This window comes from Gordionus sp. m RMFG-2023, chromosome 4 (genome assembly GCF_954871325.1).
Source record: "Gordionus sp. m RMFG-2023 chromosome 4, tfGorSpeb1-WG-v2, whole genome shotgun sequence".
Lineage (NCBI taxonomy): Eukaryota > Metazoa > Nematomorpha > Gordioida > Chordodea > Parachordodidae > Gordionus > Gordionus sp. m RMFG-2023.
This window is the reverse complement of record NC_088778.1, coordinates 22041282-22057282: the sequence shown is the minus strand read 5'-3', so window position 1 is coordinate 22057282 and position 16001 is coordinate 22041282. Positions and strand designations below refer to the sequence as shown.

Here is a 16001-nt window from a genome sequence, read left to right as displayed (position 1 = left end):
ACAAATATATCTCAAATAAATTTATTATCTTAAAAAATGGAAATTGGTTTGATAATTTTAAGTATAATAAAAAATAATCTATTTTTATACATATAAATAAATTTGGATAAGTAATGTTGAAGAAAAACAGAAAACACTCTGGTATCATCTAAAATCAATGCAAAATAGGTTAATGCTAATTTCTATAACTTTACAAATTAAAAATACTATATTAAATTATACGGTCTTATTTTTTTTGTTAACTTTTTGGTATGAAATGTTTAGAAAATGTCAAGCAGACCTTCACATTTGTTATGGGGAATAGTCTTGTTAAGCGATCTGATTTGGTTCGATTTTTAAAAATGACCCTATTAAAATTTTAACCAAAATAATAGGTAAACCTCTAGATTTGGCAAATACAAATTTTAGGACTACAACACTGTGTCGGATAAATGTCTTAACCAATAAAACGAGGATTTCTTTTTATTCTCGGAGTAAACCCTCCATTATACGGCCGATGGTTGCAAAAAATTTTAAGAAAAGGGGTAGAGGGGGGGGCATAAATCTCTATTAAGGTTAGGAATGATGCAAAATCTTCCTCAAAATCAGAGGGGGTAGGGGTAATTTTATAATTTAATTTCTTTTGCTAATTTTGATTTGAATTTCTTTATTTTTTTCTAATTAAGATTTGGTTTAAGAGGGTAGGGAGCAAAGTTTTGAGGGATGTAAAATCATTATAAATTTAAGATATTTCAGATTTTCATCTTCCTTCCTTCCTTCCTTAGGATCGGGAAGGTAAGTTCCGAAAGGTGTAGGGGACAATATTTAATTTCTATTGATAGGCTATTATAAATTGTCTCACGGAATACTAAATTATCAATGGCAAATATTTTTAGAAGTTTACTTGAAACTCTTAATTCATTTTCTTCGTAAAATAGCGTAAGTTTATTGGAAATATTTTAACATTTATTTTTATGTCTGCTTGATAAAAATTTCAAAAAATTCGAATTCGAAAATTGGAATTTCTTATGCATAAAAAAAACCAAGATAAATTGTAAATAGTTAAAGACTGATTTATGATTAAATGAGATTAAAAATGAATCGGATGGTCTGGCAACTGGAAAATTATAATGAGTGAGAAAAATATTTTTTGGACGATGACAAGCAGCGATTGACGAAATGGATGTAACACTCAGGGCATCTTAGGAAAATTTAAATAAAACTAAACCTTCATAATATTTCATAAACTTGTGAATATATTTTATCTCTTATTTTTGAAGATTATTTTGTTTCAAATTTATAATAGGTAAAAAAAAATATTATTGTTTTTAGGATGCGGACTCGTTGTAAGATTAAAAATTACTTATCAATAAAATAATAGTTTAACATGATATCGAGCTTCTTAAATATATCATGATTCGTGAGTCATAAGTATTTTTTAAAACAAATTATTAGTCAAATAATGAAAACCTAGTCATTATTCGTATTATTAGAATGTATTATTTGTATTATTCGAAATTATTACTAAATATTCGAAATTATAATACAATTATTCGATTTCTATTTTACCTATTCATGATAAGATAGTCTGATATTTAAAAAAATATATATTAATATTATACAATTCAAAAGATTTTTTAAAAAAATTATCCTTCTAACAAAAAAAAATTATTAAGGACCTAATATTCATTTGCAATTTTATAAAATTTCGATTTCCGTGCATAAAAAACTTGACCATCTTTGGTAAATAAATTTATCCAATAAATGTATTGGCCTATAAAATCTCAATTTCTGTGTATAAAAAAGCTTGAAGACCTTTAAAAAAATAACCAAATAAATGTATTAGCCTACATGACGATATTTTAAAATTTGGTGGGTCGAATGAATGATAAAATTATAATTATTTGATCTAATTAAAGTGAAAAATAAAATATTTTTAATAAATTATATTAACATTGAATATATTATACAATAATTTATAATATCAATTGCAATCGTGAATCAATAAAATAAAATATTAAAATTATTTTGATGATATAATACTTATTTATAAAGTAACTATAATTCTACTATGAAGTTTTCATCAATTTGTCTCAATTTATGATTTTTTTTATTGTTGAAGTGATTAAAAAAGGCAAAAGAATAATTAGCTATCAAAATAGTAAATACATTCGAGATAGACTCCGATTGCCACGGGCCTTAAAATCGAGGTTTTGATAACCAGAAAAGTCTGAAAAATGACAAAATTTAAGAAGCCTAGTTAAGAACTGTAAATAAGTAGCTCTGCAGGTCTCTGGTTAAATATTTCAAAAATCAAAGGGAAAATAGTATGAATAATAGTCAATTTTTCGAAATGAATGAATGTGTTAACTAAACGCAGATATTCCCGTTATAGCCTTACCAAGTATTAAAGCGTGTATGTCACTCGTACCTACAGATCAAATAAAATAATCATACAAACAAATTAATATTTTTTTAAAAAAATATATAGGTATTAATATTTGCAAAAATAGTTTATCTAAATTTTCCCATCCTTTATTTGCTCAATTCTTCCTTTCAAAAAATTTCAATTAAAAACAATAAAACGACTTATAAAATCTAATAGTAACTCCTGAGCTTATAATAAGGGTATCTTTGTCTATCTCATTTTACTCCTTTCTTTAAATTTTTTGTTATGCTTTCAACAAAATAAACTGTAAACCTTCATAAGTATTGACTGATTCAAGATTCATAACGTGTCTGATTATATGGTATTCGTCGCATATTCCATTTGCACCCAATAGATCCCTAGCTTGCCTGACGATTTCTAATGATCGAAGGCAACTGTTTCTCTTGATCAGTGATATCATTTCAGGGGCCGCTCTGAGATAAAAATTTGTGTTAGGATGTATATAAATTTTTCACTGTTATTTCTTTTTGTTTTTATATTATATTTTTTTTCATAATTTCAAATTATTTTTTAAATCCATGGTAAGAAAACTTTATTTTTAAACTTAATTATAATAATTATAATAATAATAATAATAATGGAACATAAAATTATAAAATACAAAACTTTCATTTTTGATAATTCAAAAATAAAAATTAATTAACATTAAAAAACTGAAACAAAAAATGTTTAAAAAAATGTTTAAAAAAAATCTAAACAAAAAAACGATGTTTAGGTATTTAACTTGTTCTCATCTTTTAACCGTCCAACCCGCAAACAAGCCTGTAAATTTATGGATATTTCAGTCAACATTTCAGCCAATTTTTTCTGAATCAACTGATAGCTAGCCAAAGGTTTTCCGAATTGTTTTCTAATGTTTTTATTAACGAATATTAAATTGTTTTTTTTAAATAATAAAAAATAGGAATAAAAATTAAATTAAATAACGAATATTTATAAGTATTAAACCTAGGGCTGGGAAACCCAAAAGTTTTTGTTTGTTTTTGAATATGATATGGTTTTGAATTATTCAAAAAAAAACTGTTTTTTAGAAAAAATAATTAAACATAAAAATTTTAAAATTAAGTTAACTATTTTTATCAATGAGCCTGCCAGGATATCCGACTATAAAATGGTATGATTTAGAAAAACCTGAACGGAACCTAATAAATAATAAAAAATTTCATATCTGGGCCAGACTATATATTTTTAAAATATATTCTAATTCCAAAACGTGTTATGTTAATTTTCTAAGAAAAGGGCCCTTTATTGAGTTTCACCCAATCAACCAAAAAATCAATTCGATTCATTTATGGTAGACCGTTAACTAAAGTGACCCAGAAGCCGGGTTTAGTATGAATTTCGACATTTTTTGAAAAAGCGTTCGGTCCAAACAAGTCAAACCCAATTCCGGGTTCGATCTAGGTTCGGTATTAATAGATATTATTAAATTTAACAACTTTGCATAAATATACTAACATTGTAAAATTGAATTTAAAAATTTAAAAAACATATGATGATGAATCATTTAAACATTAATTGGCTACTCCTATGTTCGATTTCTTTTTGTAGCCAATTATAAAACGAAATTTTAAAAAGCTGAGATGGATATTCTACTCGATTATTTTTTTAAATAGAGCGGCCCTTAAAAAAATGAGTGGCGCGGCATGTGAATTATATTTATTAATACCATTGTTATCGTTAGAAATTATTATCAATTTTTATATTTTTAAAATCTATGGTTGCTTTGAAAATGAGATCATAGTCCCGACGTAGATTCATTTAATGCAACTAATTTTGCTCCCACACTATTTTTAATATAACCTTGACTTATTTTTTGTTAAAATAGTTAAATTATTATCATAGTATTTTTAATAGAGATCTGCAAAGTTAGACCCGGCCCGAACGGGCTTAGAGCCGAGCTCGGGTCTAATTCTAATTAAAATAATTGGGTTCGGGTCGGGCCGGACCTAACATTTTAAAAAAAATTCGGGTCGGGTCGGGCCAGATTTTGGAACTTTTTTAAATATATCTAAATTTATCAATTTTATATTGAATTTTTTATGTAAAATAAAAATATTTGTATTTATCGAAATTAAACGACATATAACATATGTCTTTTATTTTGAGTAATTATAAAAAATTAATTTCTATATTTAAATAAATTCAGGCCGGGTCGGGTCGGTAAATTTTTGTAAAAAAAATTTGGGGTTCGGGTCGGGCTGGCAGAACTTTTTTTAAAAAATTCGGGTTTGGGCCGGGCCGGCAAAACTTTTTTAAAAAAAATTTCGGGCCGGGCCGGGCTTGAAAAACTAGGCCCGATGCAGATCACTAATTTTTAACGCTTAAAATTTTTGTGTTCAAAATTAGTTTAAAAAATACCAACCATGCATTTAAATGATTAGTGATTAAAGAAGAAAATCTACTTTAAAGAAGTATTAAAGGTTTGTTTCTGGAATTCAAAACAAAAAATCCAAATTTTTTAGCTTTGTTTGAAACTAAAACTTTTTGTTTTTGTTTCCCAACCCTAATTAAACCTATCTAGCACATATTCCCTGGATCTTTCAAAGCAAAATTCAGCAGCACCCAGGGCACCCCAGGCTATGCCATATCTGGCGTTGTTTAGACAGCTAAATGGTCCCTGCGTAATTAATTAAATTTATAAAAATTGCATAAGGTTAAAATAAATGATATTTATATATTTTTTATTACAATTTACTTCTAAGAGGGGTGTTGAACCGATAATTACAGTTCAGTTCCATTCAGTTTTTAGTTTCAATTTTTAAAACGATTTAATACTATGTCGCTTATTTTTGATCCTATATTGGCGCATTTCGGTTTAGAAATTTATATCGGTTTTTCGGTTAGTTATGGTTTATAAAAGTTGTGAAAATTTTTAAATCATGTATAATATATTTTATTAATTGACTCATAATACTGATAAAAAAAAATTTCAAAACTTAAATATAAAATCAAGCAAAAATATTTCAAAAACTCAAAAATAAAAACATAAAACAAAAATTAATGAAGATGGGTTTGAACCGGTTCGAGACCATTTATAACGGATTGGATCTCTCCTTTCAAAATATTCTTATAATGGTTGTGAAATTTAAAACGGTTCATTTTGATTTCGCAGTTTAGTTCGACATCCTGTTTCTAAGTATACGAAAGCAAAAGACGAAATAATTCTAGAGAGGGGGAGGGGCACAAAATTTCGTGAGGTGTGTCTCCTAAATGCCCCTAGTAGTTACAGTCCTGCGTATTTTTAATTATTTTCGATCGATGGTCGATTGAATTTTACAAAATAAAATAAATAATAATTCAAAATATTAAATTTCAATATTATAATCTCAAATTTAATTATGTTTTTATTTTATATTATATTATTTAAAAGTAGCGTAAAGTATCTATTTAAAAAAGTAGAGCTACCATAACATTACTTTTCAAAAGATAGTACCGCACCATCGCTAAAGCCAAAATATATAGCGCGCTACCTTAGCAAAAAATTTTCTTTACAATTAGATTTCAAGCATCAATTTAATTAAAATTTGTAAAAAAATATATATGTTTAAAAACTCTTCAATAAGTTTTATCAAAATTTTGGTCTTTAAAGCCTTTGAAACATATTTACTTAATAAATATGAACCTTGTTGACTATAAATTTAAAAATATATATATATTAAAGAAATTTACTAATTACACAATGTGCATGCATTAAGCACTGCAAAATGAATACAATATGCCATTAATAAGAATCGTATAAATTATACCATGAAATAATAAGGCAAGGGAAGAATCTAAAAAAACAGGGAGTCCAAGTTTGGGGAATGTTTCGGTAGATTCCTCAAAAAATCAGATTTCAGTTTTATTTCATAAACCAACATATATTCTTTATCTGTATTTATCTTCATCTTTCTTTGTGATTTGTACTTAAAACGGGTAAAATTTGTTTTTTTTTTATTATTCAAACGATTTATTTTTTTAGTTAATAAAATATCATTTTATTATATCAGTCACTCCTTTCAGCCAACCGTAAAGGGGCCATATAAGCTCAACAACTCAAGTTTACTTTTCTACGTATAAAAATAAAAGAATACATCATCCGTGTTTGTTGATAAAATAGAAAGAAATTTGTGTTTTATAGATATACTTTCCTGAACGTTTTTAGATGATCATAAACGTTCTGTGGAATCTTGTCCCATTCGGTTCTCTTTATATAAATTTTTAAAGTTATGTTATTAACCCAGCTCCCTGCAAAAAAAAACGAATATACTATATATATATATACCTTCAAGCCAACGACGCCAGGCAAAATACTATCTTCCTCCAAAACCTCTACATTGTCCATGACAATTTGACCAGTGACAGAAGTTCTAAGAGAAAATTTACCTTTGATTTCGGGACATGATAGGCCAGGGCTGCCTTTTTCGATCAAAAAACCTTTTATTTGATTATCTATATTACTCCGTTTAGCTTTGTCGAGAGAGGAAGGGGAAGGAGATACAACGTGAGCCCACACCAAGCATAGATCAGCGACCGGAGAATTGGTAATCCTAAATATAAAGATTAAAATGGCATACAATGTGAGAAAGTATTTAAAAGAATCTATTACATGAATTTTTATAGAAAAAATCCTTCTTTATTCAAAGAGGACGCGTTCTACCAAAGTTATGCCGTCTTTGGAACGCGTCCCATCCTACAAATAAAAAAACCAAAATTGATTTTGACAATTCTATAGGAAAATATAGGTGTATAAATTTAAAAGTCAAAAATCATAAAATTTCCGAAATAAAGTTGAGAGAAGGAAGTATCGGAACATAAATATTTTTTTAAACCAAATTTAGATTTTTTAACTTTATTGCAAAACAAATGGTTTTTACAATCAAGGTACGCAATCAATTCATGAGCTAACGCCAAGGATCCCCCATTGCAAAATTACCTAAGCTGGTGAGGATAAAAGAGTGAATTTTTAAAATAATCTACAATTTCTTAAAGTGTAACTTCCAAGTGGCCAAAATAGGTCATTTACTTTATTTTATACAATACGGGGTACTTTGTACTTTTTAAAGGGTAAGCCCCATATTGTCAGTTCTTGGATTGTGTTTGTAATGCAAATATATTTATGAAAAATAATGTTAACATTATTAACAATATTTAAAAAATCAATATATAAACAATAAATAGTATATAAATCAAAATTAAAGCTATTGAACATTGGCGAATCAAAATGATTGCCTTTACTTAAATTTACAATGTTTTGAGATAAGTTAAAGATTTACTTCTTTTGTTTTCATATTGCTTCCTTCTATTGTTTTGGCTTATTAAATTTACACCTTGTTTTATTAATGTGCCCCCATCTTAGGAATCAAAAAACCCTAAATCTCATAAAGATGGAATCCCTATAGCAAAAGATTCGTATTCGTGGTATTATATATAGATCCAAAAATGCTCAAGCTAACAGTTCTCATCGGAAAATAGGCGGAAAAAATGTTACAATTCAAAGAAATTTGAGAGATTTGAAATTATTTTTGATGAAAAGGAGATTTATGTACCAGTGATATTCTATTTGATTGGAATTCATAGGATATCCATTTTATAAGGTATACATTTAATATTATAAAAAACTTTAACTAATTCTGCTATTATTATAGAAATGAGAAGGCCTTAGTTGACATGCCAGCAGGCTGTCTTAAAAGAACCCATTTACAACAAAAGTTACGTTAAGGGTTTGTTTGTATGGCGGGATAAAATGTCTAGTTTTGTTGTTATAAATTCATCCAAATATCAATATATTTCATCAAAAGAACTTGCATTGCTTTGACAAATATATGGCTTTCGCAAAGGAATTTTATTCTGTAACAATATAATGTGCTATATCATACATTAAAATAGACCAAAATATATTTTATCCGACAATAATTGACTTTAATAGTTCTGCATCAAGCCCCGATTTAAATTTAATCCAAAAAATCCTGATCTTTGATTTTAAAAAAAGATATAGGCAGCATAGACCAATTTGCTAAATAGGACTAAGTATTGATGGAAAATATTTCTAAAAAAGTGTAAAACCTTGTTTCAAACTCTACCTAAAAAATTAATTAAGTCCGTCATTAGCTTTATAGGAAACGTAACCAAGCATTAGAGAGGAAATGGCGAGCTATTTGATTTCTCAAACATTATTGGTATTTATTTTGACTTGAATACTACTTTTTTTAATGTCGCATCTAATATTATTTTTTGGAACATATTAATAAAACTAATATTTTTGATAAGCTTATATTACCAAATATATGTATTACAAATATTAAATAAAGTAATGTAATTTGATGTGATAAATTTTGCTTTCAAAAATTATTTGTGGAATTTTAGTTTAGTGTTCTAATTTGATTTAAGGTAGTACTGTATTCATTTTTTGGGAGATAAGGATGGGGGAGTGTTGGGGATAATATTTTATTAGCTTTAAATGATATTTACAAAAACTGAAAAATTGGCAAGAGGTATGCCCCCTGCGGTTAGATAAATGTGTCCTCCATTTTATATTTTTTTGCAAAAAATTGTTTCACAATTAAACTTTTGATTTGATCTAATTATTGAATTTATATATGTTTTGAAATCAGGTTAAGAAGGTAGGGTTTATAGGTAGATATTAATATCAGGGATAGTATATTCATAAATAATAAATTGAATAGAATAGATCTATATAACCTAAGAGACCTGCAGGCTCATCCCAGAACAGGTCTGTATACCAGACCATATGAGTGGGCAATAAAATAGTATGATCAAAGGCTTAAAAATAAAGATTTTACAAATTCGGGATAAACATAAAAATGACAAAACATCATGTCTGAGATAAATTTTTTAAATAAACCTAAATCATATTAATCAGGCACGCAGCCATAAATTTTCCATGGAGGGGGGATAATATTTTTTATGTTGTCTCACTATTCACATATATCTTGTGAAATTACTGGTCAATATTATCTCTTTTCTAAGTCGTGACATAATCATATTCATGTAATCACAGCAAAATCCATATCATTTTTTTGAAAAATATTGCATTAAATTGTTGAGTAATTAAATAATTTATTAACACCAAATGAGAAGAAAAAATTGGCTGTTCTATTGAATTTAATAATGTATCAACTTCAGAAGGAATAACTGGTTCAGGCCATTCTGATATTTCCCCAAAGGCAATATAATAGGCTCATCTAGATCCAAGAATGCTGTAACAGCTAGCTGCTCTATCGGCAATAAAAATAGGCTCATCTAGATCCAAGAATGCTGTAACAGCTTGATGACAGCGGCTCTATAGTCTTAAAAAAAATTCTCTTCAACAAATTTTTTCTAATGATTACTAACTTCCTGAAGCTATTTCTTCATTATCTATCTTATTAGATTCTTCATTTTGTTCAATAGTATTATTTGCAATCATTGTGTCTCAAATTCTGAAGATTAATAATCAATTATTATACTTTCTGTATTGGGTTTGGGTTATATATTTTATATTAAATTATATTAATGTTAGGTTTTTGGTCAATAAAATTTTCTTATAACCATCAGTGTTTAAGGTTAAAAAAAATATATAAAAAAATGTGCTTCAATTTTTGTAAAAAATATTAATACACAAAGAAGAAATATAAATATTTATTTAACTTTTTGCTAAAATAAAAAAAAAATATAACCTATTCAAAATAAAATGTTTTGCATTTCACAATTCTTAAAACCTTTTATATTTTTTAAAAAAATTTGCTACAAGGGGTGGGGTGTGGGGATTTATCCTTCCTCCCTGCTGGCTAGGCACCTGATATCAAATAAATATTTTATAAATCATGTATATATTATTTAGCATTCATTTACTTCTCATATTTTCAATTTCTTATTAAAACAATTAAAGGGATTATTTTAAATAAAAAAATACTAAAAATCAGTTTTGAACTAAGTGATAAAATCATCAAAATTTTAAAAATCTCAACTATGTATAAAAATTTAGGCATATAACTATTTTGCTGTGTCCTCCACTGTAAAAAAAACTCTTGAAACTTATGGAAAATATATTTATTAATAAAAAATAAATCTCAGCATATCATATCTCAACAAACAAATAAACCTTTGAAATAAAACTATATTACCATGATTTAGTTCCATTTAGCAAATAATAAGTCTTTCCATTTTTTGTAATTTTTTGAGCTTTTGTTTCCATTGATGATGGGTCACTGCCATGGTTAGGTTCAGTGAGTCCAAAGCAACCAATCATATCACCTTTGGCTTATTTTAACAACATTATATACATATCTTATTAATAATTGAATTTAGGAGGAATAACTATTATTTAGTTACAATTTTATAATTTAATATAACCAAGACTTACCAAGTTTAGGCAAATATTTAAGTTTCTGTGCTTCAGACCCAAAAGCATGAATAGGAAACATGACTAAAGAAGATTGCACACTCATACATGAACGATATCCACTATCTATCCTGTTTATTCAGACATTTTTTTTAATTAAAAAATTTTAGTTACAAAAGTAATAAAATTTTGAAACTTCTCAATTTCTCTTGCTAATAAACCATAAGCTACTGACGATATACCAGGCATGCCATATCCCTTTAAAGTTGCACCCAACACACCTAATTCACCCATCTCTTTAAAAATTTCTTTATGAAAATCTGATAACTTGATTAATAATGTCAAAGTTAGAAATTATTTACATTCATTTCTATTTGCTAATAAAACTCTGGGGAATAGTTTATCCTGACAATATTTCCGAAAGCTATTGCGAATGGATAATTCATCCTGAGTAAATTGTTCTTCTAATAAAAATGGATCATTCCAATTAAATTTTGAAATTTCTTGAGATTAATATTTATATATGGGCTATGATCTATAATATATTACTTCGTATTGATGTTAAATTTTTTGTTAAATTTACTAAAAAAAATAGGAAAAAATTAGAAATTTGTTACAACTAATTTTACCAAACAAACGCAGTGTGTATGCTTTTTCCATTTTACCACAAACATCTGATTTTCCTTACTCACAAAGGTTCGTATAAATTATTTTTTTTTACATATTTTTCAAACTTTGCGGAAAAATAAGTAAATTTTTAATAAGTTAAAAGATTACAAATATTTAAAAATAACATAAATTTTGTTTATAAATATTTACCACTAAAGACCATAGATGAAAAAAACATTATATTATTGTTGCACCAAATAAATAAATAATTTCAAGTTAAATGTGTATTATTTAATAATAAAAATGATTATTGTAATAAATCTTAAACTTATCCACTTTATAATGCTCTGAAACACCTGATGGTTAATGTTAATCATTTGGTGTTAACTGATTAAAACAAATTTTATTCATAAATTTAAAAAAAAGGTCTTATTATATTATCTAGGCGAAGAGTGCAGCATCACTCTCTCTTTTATCCTTACTATTTGTAATGTCTCATTAAGGCATATTTATCACGATTTTAACCAAGTTCAATTTCCATTTGAGCCCTACCAATTTTTAACGTTCGACCCAATCCGAAACATATTCTAAAATTTTTGTCCTACCATTCTGATTAAATTTTTTTTTAAATATTCGATTACGATTCGATCTAAGTTTTTATTTTTAAATAGGACTGAGTTAATCTGATTTTTTTTATCAGACTATTGAACGAGTATGATATTTCAATCGAAATCAGAAAAATTAGAAACACTGAGAATAATAAACAAATTTTGATTGTGACTATATAATTTTAATAAAAACATAAGGAAAGAAAAATTATTTAATAGTATAAAGGTTAGAGTTCGGTAAGATTCGGAATAAATTTTCAAATCAAGGCCAGCCAAATGAGTATGAGCAGATCCTAATGAAGGTTATATGCCTACACTTTTTTTATAATTTGGGCCAAAAATACATTCCAAAGATTCTATTTTAGGTCATTTCCAGATAGAATGTTTTTTCAAAGCGATTTTTGGGTAATGTTACCAGCAATCAATTTTTTATTTCCAAAAAAATTATTAACTTTCGAATAAATTTTTTTATATAATAAAAATATTTTAAAAAACAATCCAGATACCCATTTTTTTTAAATCGTTAATTTTAATAACGATTAAATGGCGTCATGGTGCTCAGGATTGTGTTTTTTTAAATATTATATTATATAAAAAAAAAATTTAGACATGTTAGCATCCTTTGTTTGGAAATAGAAAGAAATTGTTGGTAACATTACCCAAAAACCGCTTTGAAAAACCGTTCTGTCTGAAAATGACCTTAGGCGGGAGGTGTCCCACTGTCACTTTACCAGGCCGAGATCCTCCTCTCAGTACTTTTACGTCTCAATAATTTCATAATAAAAAATATAATATTTCGAATTCATAACAGTGGAAACAGGTTTAAATGTAAATCGGTTAAATTGAATATTCCTAAATGCTAATAAATATAATATTAAAATTAAATTCCTAATAGCGCTGAAACCTTATATATTTAAATCCTAAACAAGAATAAATGTTCCCAATTTAAAAATAATTAAATAATCATGGATAATTGAAAACATCTTAAATTAGAATTAATGAATAAATGCGATGGTTTTGATGTCCCCTTTAAATTTATATAATATTAAATGAAAAAATTCTTAACAGAGAGATTTATATAATCAAAGTTCCTAATTATTGTGATCCATTTAAGTTTATTTATCATTTAAGGAATTAGTTATTAAAAAAGATAAAGTCAATTTCAGATATATATATAATAAAATCTTTAATAAATAAATAAAAGGACAAATTTATCGTAATTGTCATTTTACTAAACTATACAACATATTACTTTATGTTGCATTCCCTAGAAAATATATAATGTCAATCATCATGATAATAAAATTCAAATAGAATGTAATATAAAATGTATGAACTATAATAAAATCTTATATAACATTTATCACATTTCCTCACACTTAAGATTTTAAAACTCCTCAACCAGATGATGTATAGGCTTCTTCAATTGTTGTGATTCCCGCCTCATTGTTGATTCAACTTCTAACATGTCCTATGGACCCCAATTTTCATCAGTCTTTTCCGTTTAGCCGTCATCTCCCTATCTAGGTGATCCTTCAATATTTTCGAACTTCTCAACATTTCCGATTCCATATTTTCTTCCTCTCTTTCTGACTTTTCCATTTCTTTCCATACATACCTGTTTCGCAGTTGATTTGCATGATTTTATATTTTTCTATCTTTACTTTTTACTAAATAGGAATGTCTACCAGTTCTGGATTTTATAATTCCTTCTTTCCAACCTAAATTGATTTCATTATGTACCCATACAGGTTGTGAAACCTCGAATTCCCTTATTTGAATGTTTTCATCATGCGCTGTCCTTTGTCGCATATTAGATCGTTCCATCTCATCCTTAACATTAGGATGTAATTAATCTAATCCAGTTAGATTGTGCTCCAACAATAATTTTTCCGATGAACGTCCAGTTGATTGGTCCTAGCCCATTCTGTATGCTGTCAAAACTTCTTCCATAGCTTTCTCTGGATTCTTAATATCTTTTCTAGTATCAAAATATCGACTCTTAAGTTCTCGTATTGTTCTTTAAGCTAACCCATTTGTTTTGGGATGGTAAGGTGTTGAATGTATTAATTTTATATTTTTCTCTAAACACAATCTTCGAAATTCTCCAGAAATAAACTGAGGGCCATTATCTGACACAATTTGTCTTGGCGTTCTAAAACGTGTGAACTATTTTCTTAGCGCCCTGATCTTTGTTGTAAACATGATCTCTCTCATCAACTCGACCTCAACCCATTTAGAATGTGCAACAACTCCAATTAACCATGAATATGAATCGATAGGTCCCGCGAAATATAGATGAATGCGTTTCCATGGCATATTAGAGATGTTCCACGAATATAAAAGTACCTCCATTATATTCAACCGGTTAATTTGACACGTCTACGTAGCCGGGGTGGGTAAGAGACAAATGTCTCCCAAATATATTGGTATTTAGGGGGGTAGGTATAGATTTTTGGAGGTAGATATTTTTTGAGGGGGTAGGCATTAATTTTTGGGGGTAGGTATTGATTTTTAGGGGTTAGACTTGAATTATATTCTTTTTAAATTCAAGATATGATTACTGCCAATTAACAAATAAAAAACTGTAAATTTTTTCTTATAAATTTTAAGCCTTCTTATTAATTTTTTTACCGTAATATTTCACAATTTTACACCTAAAATATTAATATTTTTCTTATTCGTTTATTTTCTAAAAGTATAAAGGTTAACATATATGATTAATTTTATTAATAAATTTCAGTAAGAATACAATAAATCATTTAAAGTTTTAGAAAAATATTAAAATATTATTATTAAAAATAAGATTTTCGATAGATAAACAAATTTTAACTAAATTCTTTATTTAATAATTAGCAAAAATCCAAATTTATTTCCCAGGTTATAATTTCTTCTCATTCAACGATCAATCCCAATGAAGAACCCAAATAACTTTTTTTAAATTGCCTATTGATTATTAGAAAGAATTTAATATTTAAGTTTTTTCTAGCCTGAATAGGCCTGAAAAAACTAAAAATATTTTGTTGTGGGATTATAAATGTATTACAAGATTCTTTTTATTAATATACTATAGCATCGTGCTAAATTTTTAGTAGGGTAGGTGTACAAATTTTCTCCCATGTAGACTCTTTTGACATGGTATACATTGACGAACATGTTGTTCAATGTCTCTATCACAATTAGGCTACCAACAATACATTCTAAAAATTGATTTCATAGCATTTATTCCTGGATGCCCTCTGTGTATAATAGTTAATATTGATTTCCTTCACATGGTTGCAATTATAAACTTTCCATTCCATTCAACATAATCACGATTGACAATATCTCCCGACGATTATTAAAACTAACTCTGCATCATTTTTCGTATCAAACCCCATCCATCCTCGCTCAATGTTTTTGATTACTTTATTTAGCAATCTATCTTCCCTTGTTTCTTTCTGGAGGTCAACCTACCAAGATTTATATCGAGCAAATTTATAGCTCTAATTTTTAATACATATTTCTGGTCGTTATTTGACTCTATAATTGCTAATGCCAGTCTAGATAATGTATCAACCACTATGTTTTCTTATCCTGAACGATATTCAATTTCAAAATCAAATGCGGACATTTTCTATGCTATTTTTGGTAGTTCCCGTTATCACCAAATAATTTTTCCAAATGTTTATGATCTGCTCGCAATATAAATTTTCGTTCAAAAATGAAAGTATTAAATTTTTCCATTCCAAACAAAACTCGTGCCTCTATTTCTACTGGTGCATAATTTTTCTCTGACCTAAATAATGTTTGCGAAGCAAATGCGATAGGTCTGCTAAAACCCTTTTTAACAACGTGAAATAGCAAAACTTCAACACTAGTGATGGAGACGATTCCAATATAACTGGCAAGTTTGACGAATAAAGAATTATTTGTCTGTTAATAAAAGCTGCATTATTTTATTAAATACATCTTGTTCTCTGTCAGACCAACCCTAGAAACTTTTAATACTTGTTAATTTATACAGTGGAGCGATTATACCATGTAAATG

General features: G+C 27.3%; 1 protein-coding gene across 1 annotated transcript; it reads right to left on the bottom strand.

Moving 5' to 3' along the window:
* Positions 1-1689: 1689 nt before the first annotated feature.
* On the bottom strand, positions 1690-11432 carry LOC135927806 (glutaryl-CoA dehydrogenase, mitochondrial-like). The gene is made up of 11 exons (XM_065464000.1): positions 11384-11432; positions 11304-11336; positions 11117-11257; positions 10951-11074; positions 10776-10885; positions 10537-10672; positions 6696-6960; positions 4945-5048; positions 3153-3278; positions 2681-2841; positions 1690-2410 (listed from the first exon to the last, which is right to left on the bottom strand). Exons 1-11 carry the CDS (start codon positions 11412-11414, stop codon positions 2346-2348), a joined length of 1296 nt encoding a protein of 431 aa, XP_065320072.1. The 5' UTR covers positions 11415-11432; the 3' UTR covers positions 1690-2345.
* Between the last annotated feature and the right edge of the window lie 4569 nt (positions 11433-16001).

Excerpts from the sequence above, each read along its gene's own strand:
- LOC135927806 (XM_065464000.1), bottom strand. The coding sequence starts at position 11,414 with ATGGAAAAAGCATACACACTGCGTTTGTTTG. Across the intron at positions 10,886-10,950 it reads TTAGCAAGAGAAATTGAGAA|GATAGATAGTGGATATCGTT; the intron begins GTTTCAAAATTT and ends CTGAATAAACAG. Across the intron at positions 5,049-6,695 it reads CTGGCGTCGTTGGCTTGAAG|GGACCATTTAGCTGTCTAAA; the intron begins GTATATATATAT and ends TTAATTACGCAG.